An 8,532-nucleotide genomic window follows, 5' to 3' on the forward strand; every position below is an offset into this window, starting at 1 on the left:
CCCCCGTTCGGTAGTGTCATCTCATTTCTCAAGTCACTGTGGAGGAAACTGAGGCTTGAACATTCAGCAGATTCTTGAAATTAAAAAGGCAATGGTGGGGCTGGAGTGATAGCACAGCAGGTAGGGCGTTTGCCTTGCACGCGGCCGACCTGGGTTCAATCCTCGGCATCCCATATGGTCCCCCAAGCACCGCCAGGAGTAATTCCTGAGTGCAGAGCCGGGAGTAACCCCTGAACACTGCTGGGTGTGACCCCAAAAAAGCAATAAATAAATAAATAAATAAATAAAAAGGCAATGGTAGGGGGCTGGAGTCATAGCACAGCGGGTAGGACGTTTGCCTTGCATGCGGCCCATCCGGGTTGATTCCCAGTATTCCATGTGGTTCTCTAGGCACTGCCAGGAGTAATTCCTGAGTGCATGAGCCAGGAGTAACCCCTGTGCATCGCCATGTGTGACCCAAAAAGCAAAAATAAAATAAAATAAATGTAAAAAAAAAAAGACAATGCTAAGCTAAAGGGAAAAAAAAAAAGAACAAAAGGTGATGCTAGTGGGTTTGGAAGAATATCGCAGAGGTTGAAAGCTCCAGCCTTGCAAGTATCCAGTTGTGAGTTCAACTCCCCAGCGTCCCACATACTAGGTCCTGGCAGTTCTATTGTCTGCGATCCCTGATATCACAAGGAATTTGCAGCCACGACTGCGGGTATACGGAAGCTCCTCAGAAAGAGCTCTCTGTCCCAGAGAGCACGTGAGCAGCGGGTGGCTGAGACAGCTAACACCATGCATGAACTACTGCACAGTATGTGTGTCATCACAGCAACCACACAACGAAACAGAAAGGGAAGGGGCGGAGGGGAAGAAGCAAAAACAAATTACAATTAAAGACAAACAAATAAACGCCAGGCAGTAGAAATGAGTCACCTGGGAGGGAACAAATCCAACTGTCTAGAATTCACATGTTAAACTTTGCTCAGGGGCCACTCCCACTGCATTGCTAGGGGGTGACACCTGGCAGGGGCTGGGGGACCAGGCAGTGCCCTGCAGGGATCAAACCTGGGGCTTCTATACATGAAGCACACCCTCCAGTGCTCTGAGTCATCTCTTTGACTCTATAATTCATGTTTAACTCACTTTTTAACTCATTTTAATCTTAAAAAGTTCAATACTTGTGAGCATAACACGACACACACCATAGCCATGCTGCCGGACCCCACGCCAGGCTGTGTCATTCGGGGCACCCCTGGGGGTGAGACCCTTCCCCGCCCCAAGGTACCTAGCCCCAGCAGCCCCTCCAGAACTCAACTATCACCATGCTCATGACCACCCTCCACACGCTTGGGCCGAGCCTCACCCATGAGTGAACCTATTCCTGGACAACTCATACCTCACACCCACCCATACTTCAAGAGTGCCACACCACATTTGATGGGGTTTAAAGTAGGAGGTAACCAATCTTAGAGAGAAATATTTTCTTCTACAGATATATATATATATATATATATATATATATATCACTGTAGCACTGTTGTCCCGTTGTTCATCGATTTGCTCGAGTGGGCACCAGTAACATCTTCATCGTGAGACTTGTTACTATTTTTGGCATATCGAATACGCCAGAGGGAGCTTGCCAGGCTTTGCCATGCAGGTGGGATACTCTCGGTAGCTTGCCGGGCTCTCCGAGAGGGGCGGAGGAATCGAACCCGGGTCAGCCGCGTGCAAGGCAAATGCCCTACCCTCTGTGCTATCGCTTCATGTTTTCATGAAAAGAATAAAATTCACAAAGATTCCATGCAAACAACCTCCAAGACCATGCCTCAGCATGATCTTATCCTGCCTGTTATTCCCAAGGATCAGCATTAGACTCCAAAACAAAGACCTGGAGCAGAAATCAGAGCTGTGAGGAGGACAAACCTCTAGCCCTGACCTGGGAAGCCCCTGCCTGGGGCCTGGAAATGTCCTGAAGGCAGGCACCCTCCCACATCACGTCACAGCCCCACCTGTGGGAGACACTGCCAGATTCTTTCCTCTCCCAGGATGCACAGCAGGTTGGAATTCGGGCTGTCTGTCAGGACAGGAGTGATGGGCTGGGTGTACAGGGGAGGATATTGTAGCATCGAGATCTGGGACTCCTCTCTCTCTCTCTCTCTCTCTCTCTATATATATATATATATATAGCACTGTCCTCCCATTGTTCATCTATTTGCTCGAGTGGGCACCAGTAATGTCTCACAACAAATTTTGAGACTTGTTGTTACTGTTTTTGCGAATACGCCAAGGGGAGCTTGCCAGGCTCTACCATGCAGGCAGGATATTCTCCGTAGCTTGCCGGGCTCTCTGAGAGGATGGAGGAATTGAACCCAGGTTGGCCACGTGCAAGGCAAACATCCTACCCACTGTGCTATCGCTCCAGCCCAAATATATATATATGTATATATATATATATATATATATATATATATATACACACACACACACACACACACACGCACACAAGGTTCAGCCTTTAACAACATGTTAGTGATCTCTTATAGAAGGGCTTAATGGCCCCTGGGTGAAATACAACGATCCTCACACTCTTTCCTCTAAGGAAACTTTTTTGTAGCATTTTCAGCAGTTTTTCACAGTAAACAATACAAACAAAATTATTTCAGTTCTCCTTTGGGGCAGGGGTTGGGGTTCAGGATGAAAACATCTGAAATATGGTGGTGGGAAGGTGTAATGGTGGTGAAATTGGTGTTCGAATATTAAATGTAGACAAATATTGCGAACTACTTTAAAAAATAAAATAAATTTTGCTTTTTTTGGAGGGTTGACACCCAGCGATGCACAGGGGTTACTCCTGCCTCTACACTCAGGAATTACTCCTGGTGGTGTTCGGGGAACCATATGGGATGCTGGGAATCGACCCCGGGTTGGCCATGTGCAAGGCAAACGCCCTACCCGCTGTGCTATCGTTCCGGCCCCCAATTTTTAAATTTAATACTTACCTCAATGTTTTTAATCTGCCATTGCTGATAAGTGAAGGGAAGAGAACAGGTACCGCTTATTGAATAGTTGTACGTCACTACTTCCCTTTACCTAGTCAAACCTCCCCACCCTTTTAAAGCACAGTGCAGCACTTCCTTCTATGACTGAAATAGACCTGGACTCTCTCCCCTCTTAACTCTTCCTTTTTTCAGGGTGGTTAAGGGTAGCTGGAGATGGGTGGCATAGGGTGGGTGATTGGGACCACAGCAGGCAGTGGTCAGGGCCTATTTCCAGCTCTGGGCTCTGGAATGACTCCTGGCAGAGCTTAGAGGAACATACGTGGTGTTGGGAGTGGAATGTGGGTTGGCCACACTCAAGGCAAGTGCCTAACCTCCGGTTCCCCATTTCCGGGGTTCAATCACAGTCACCTGTGCTTGGGGATTATTCCCAGCTTTGTGTTTAGGAGTCACTCCCAACAGGGCTAGGGGGCCTTAGTGGTGCCAGGGATTGAACCTGGACAGCCGCATGGAAGGCAAACGCCCTGCCTGTTGTACTGTCTCTATGTTGTTTTGTATCTGTGGGCCAGAATTGTGGTCATGGAAGGTCACAAAGAAGAAGAGTCTTGAGCTAGGTAACAGACGAAATGTAGGATTTAATGAAGTAGAGATGATAACTGCAAACACTAGCATGGTACTTAGTATGTGCCAAATGCTAATATTCACTCACACTCTGTAATTTCCATACGATCAAGATATTAGTATTATTCCCATTTATAGGTGAAGAAAGACACAAAGAGGTCCAATAAGTTACTCAAGTTTACAGAAAAAGGAAAGGCAGAGCGGGAATTTTTTTTTTTTTTTTTTTTTGCTTTTTGGGTCACACCCGGCAATGCACAGGGGTTACTCCTGGCTCTGCACTCAGGAGTTACTCCTGGCGGTGCTCAGGGGACCATATGGGATGCTGGGAATCGAACCCGGGTCGGCTGCGTGCAAGGCAAACGCCCTACCCGCTCTGCTATCTCTCCAGCCCCCAGGGCGGGAATTTTAAGTTTAATTTTCTTTTTGTTTTTGGGCCAGACCTGGTTGTATGCAGGGCTTATTCCTGGCTCTGCACTCAAGGATCACTCCTGTTTGGGTTTAGGGGACCACACGAGGTGGCAAGGATTGAACCCAGGTTGGCCCCAGGCAAGCCAAGTACCCTACCTGCTGTTCTCTCTCTCTCTAGCCCCTGGAGCTGGAATTTTAGCTTCAGCAGCTGGGTTCTAAAGTCCGGTTCTTACTCTATATTATTACATGATAATAAAACAAGAGAGCAAGCCCAGTCTGGTCAAACAAGACAGCATCTGCAAAGATATACAGGCACTTGGGCCTGAGAGAGAGTTCAAAGGGCTGAGCTCATGCTTTGCATATGCGAGGCCGGGTTTGATCCCCAGCACTGCATGGTCCCTGGAGCACTGCTGGGAGCACCTCCAAGCACAGAGCTGCATGTTGCTCCTGAGCACTGCCACATCACCGCTAAAACAAAACAGAAGTCAGAGGCTAAAAGACGGTGTGTGTGTGTGGGGGGGGGGGGGGCGCTCTTTGGGATGTTTTGAGTGGCTGGCAAAGGATGGAATAAAAACAAAAAAATGGTAAGGGATGAGGCAGGTGAGAGTGAGGTCATGGAGGGCCCTGGTTTCTACCTCAGGAAATTTCTTTTTTGATAGCTAATGAGAACACACTGAAGGATGAGGCAGTAGAAAATCGGAGTAGATTTTCTGTTTTCTAAAGACATATGTCTCTGGCTTATGTGGACAGGGGAGAGCAGTAAGGTCTGACAAAACAGTGAGAAGAGTTAACAAACCAGGGCACTGCTCTACGGGAAAAAAAATCACAAGATTCTGAATTTAAAGTGGAAGGTGCGGAGGCCAGGATTTTTAGGAGGCAGAATTGAAAACTGGATCTAAGAGAAAAAAAGAGTTAAAGAAGGTTTTCTGTGTTTGTAGGCCTTGTTACTAGCTATGTAGATGTAAAAGTAAATGCAGAAGAAAGAACAGATTTGGCAGAAAAGATAATGCGTTTAACTCCAGTGTTATTCCTGTGAGACTTAACTGTCTATTCTAAAGAATCCCACAGTCTTCACGTGACTTATTTTTGCCATCATGCACAGTGATTTTCAAGTGGGGTCCAACTGGGGATGCAGAAGAAGGGGCAGAAGGGCACTGTGTCTGTATGTTTGTATTTTGAGGGCATGTACAGTTCAATTCTCATCCTCTTCTTCTTCCAGACAGTCTGATACCACAAATCTGCCTACCACCAACCACCGTCCCTCAGAGAGAATCACTGTTCTGTATAATTATCCAAGAGAACTCATAGGAGGCAGGAAGATGGTTTAAAGGGCGAGTATGTAGCTGCAAAAATTTCTTGGATACCGGGTCCTGGCTGAGACCTCCAGGGTGATCTTGAGGAGCAGGGAGAGTCAAATTACCAAAGCTCAGGCGGCCGCACTCTCATCCCAACAGCTGCCCCAGGCCTCCGCCTGGACTGCCCTGTTAAATATTCTGGATTTTCTGGAGCGACACCTCCAAACTCTACAGTGCTAACATCCTAGCCAGAGCACGTCAAATTGTGTGGGAATGTGATGTAGATGCCAACTAATCTCTACTAATGAAAATGTTCACACATAAGGCTTAACTTGCAACAAGAGCTCAGGAAACCTTCAGACAAGAACTTAATGTCCCCATGGTGAGATACAGCAGCTTTCACAAATTGTCTTTTACTGAAATATTTTTATAATTCCATTAGCCATTTAGTGGTGACAAGCACTATAGAATAAATGATTGTGGGCCTGGTACAGAGGCAGGCTTAAGGAGCGGGTGGAAAAATGTAGACACTGGTGGAGGGAAGGTGAGAGTGGGGGTGGGATTGGTGTTGGAACAGTAAAGTAAAAGTAAAGGCCCTCCCGTTGATCATCGATTTACTCGAGCGGGCCCAGTAACGTCTCCATTGGAGACTTTGTTGTTACTGTGTCTGGCATATCGAATACTCTCGGTAGCTTGCCTGGCTCTCCGAGAGGGGCAGAGGAATCGAACTCGGGTCGGCCATGTTGGCTGCGTGCAAGGCGAACGCCCTACCCGCTGTGCTATCGCTCCTGAATGCCAATAAAAAATGCATCATGAACAACTTTGTAAACCATGGTGCTTAAATTAAGTGGGAAGGAAAAAAAGAGTAGCATATATTGAAAAAATAAAACAAAAAACCTTGCCCCCTAAGACCCCCAACACTGCATGGTCCCCAGCACTGCCAGCTGTGACTCCCAAATTTTGTTTTTCATTTTTTTTTTTTGAGGGGGAGGGCTGGGTCACAGGCAGCAGTGCTCAGGGCTTACTCCTGGCACTGTGCTCAGGGATCACTCCTGGTGGTGCTATGGGATCGTATGTGATACCTGTGGATCAAACCCAGGTTGGCCGTATGGAAAGCAAGCCTTACTTGCTGAATTATTTCTCCAGCCCCAAAATTCTTTTTAAAAGAGTAAAAGAATACTAAATGAGGGGAAGACTCCCAGCACCACTGGGTATGGCTCAAAAACAAACCAAAAAAAGTGGGTGGGAAGCCTTAGAAAAAAGATCACACTAGGGGGCTGGAGTGATAGCACAGCGGGTAGAGTGTTTGCTTTGAACGCAGCCAACCCGGGTTCGATTCCCAGCATCCCACATGGTCCCCCGAACACCACCAGGAGTAATTCCTGAGTGCAGAGCCAGGAGTAACCCCTGGGCATCGCCGAGTGTGACCCAAAAAAAGAAAAGAAAAAAAGAAGATCACACTAGTCAAATACATAAACTGGAACAAAGTTCTGAAAGCACAAACACTGGGAATCTAGTAGAAGGGGATGAAAAAAAAAAACTGCAGAAAAAAAAATACAGATGAAATCTGAGAAAATCAGGGGAACTAATTAGAAAGACATTTTTGCTTTCTGTTTTTTTTTTTCAGTGCAATGATAATGATTCTACCATAACTGGGTAACTATGCTCATTGAGTCACTGTTGGCTGTCTACTTGTTAAGAGAAGTAGGATTGAGCTGAATGAAGGTTGCAGAGTCCACTGGAACTGTGCAGAGTTCTCTTCTGCTGTAGTTGTGGAGGCCATGAGACATCGATCTGGCCCTTAAGTGGGCCTCGTGTCATCACTAGCCTTACTGGATTTATACAGGGTCCGCAGAATCCTATTCTTTAATATTCCTATCAGATTCAAAAAATATATTTGCAAGAAAAAAGATCATGAACGAGGCTTGCTTTACTAGCAAGCAAAACAACCCTAGGACCAAATTACGAGATCTCTAATATTTACTAAATAATTAGAGGCATAATGCAGGCACGGATCAATGGAAGTCTTAGAGGGCGCAGGAGACAGGAAGGATGAGCAGCCGGGAACACTGCGGGGTGCAAGGGGCCAGCTTCTGGCAGCCCTCGCCACCTCCGTCAAGGTCCAGGGCTCCGTCTCTCCGTCCCGGCTCCCTTCTCACCTTCAGAGACTCGATCGTGGCCTGCTTGTAAACCTTTTCTCCAGGATCTCTCTTCTGAGGACTGCTCTGGACCCGAGGCGTCCGAACGAGGTATTTATCCATTGCTAGGGGGTGTGGCGCCAACTACCTTCCCCACGCCGGCCTCGCGGTCTCCTTGAGAGAAGAGGGCAGATTCTATAACGCGGGGAGACCACCCGGATGTTGAGGCACTTACTTGCCTTGCACGAGGGCACCCCGATGGGTCCCCGGCCCCCACATTCCCCCCTCCCACCCCCTGCACCCTCCTGGGATAGGAACCGCCCCCTTTCATCACTTTGTGGGCCCCCGCTCCCTCCGCCCCACCTAGCATCCCCTTTCCAAAAAGAAAAAAGAAAGAGAGGGGCTGCAGCGATAGCACAGCGGGTAGGGCGTTTGCCTTGCACGCGGCTGACCCGGGTTCGATTCCCAGCGTCGCATCTGATCCTCTGAGCACCGCCAGGAGTGATTCCTGAGTGCAGAGCCAGGAGGAACCCCTGGGCATCTCTGGATGTGACCCCAAGAGCAAAAAAATAAAAAATAATAATAAAAATAAAAAGGAAAAGGAAAACACACAGCGAAAAAGTTCACCCAGACCACTCTAACGCGTGGTCCCCAGGAGCACACCCAGCTGCCGCAGTCCCGCATCCCGCGGACTCCGAGTGCAACGGACAGGAAGACTTCCTCCCGGAGGAAACAGCCGCATCTTTCTCAGGCCTGAAACGGAACCGGCGGTCGATCCGGAGCAGGACGAGGCCGCCTCGGCCCCCGCCGCCTCCCGGAGCAGGTGGGGCGGGGAGGGCTGGCCGCGCTGGGCCGAGCACGGAAGCCGAGATTTCCAAACCGAGGTCGGGCCGGGACTGGACTGCTACTCCACCATCCCCGCGACCCCAAGCTGCCCCCCGCAACAGCGGGCGACGACCAGATCCCGGGCAGGCTTCGCCCAGCAAGCGACGGCCACCTCCAGAACCCGCCCGGAGCGCCCTAGCTCCCCGCCAAGAGCCCCGTCTTCCTCTGCCCTGCGCAGCCAGGAACCCAGAAAAGGACGCCTAA

At 48.8% G+C, this 8,532-nt stretch overlaps 1 protein-coding gene across 1 annotated transcript in view; it reads right to left on the reverse strand.

The window, feature by feature from the left end:
- Positions 1 to 7,595, reverse strand: part of TCEANC2 (transcription elongation factor A N-terminal and central domain containing 2) — a 52,400-nt gene extending 44,805 nt beyond the window's left edge. The window contains exon 1 of the mRNA XM_056122162.1: positions 7,465 to 7,595. Coding sequence (XP_055978137.1) covers positions 7,465 to 7,566 — 102 coding nt within the window. The 5' untranslated portion in view covers positions 7,567 to 7,595. The remainder of the gene's footprint in view (positions 1 to 7,464) is intronic.
- Positions 7,596 to 8,532: the final 937 nt, after the last annotated feature.

The sequence above is a fragment of the Sorex fumeus genome, unplaced genomic scaffold, assembly GCF_029834395.1.
Source record: "Sorex fumeus unplaced genomic scaffold, SorFum_2.1 ptg000045l, whole genome shotgun sequence".
NCBI lineage: Eukaryota > Metazoa > Chordata > Mammalia > Eulipotyphla > Soricidae > Sorex > Sorex fumeus.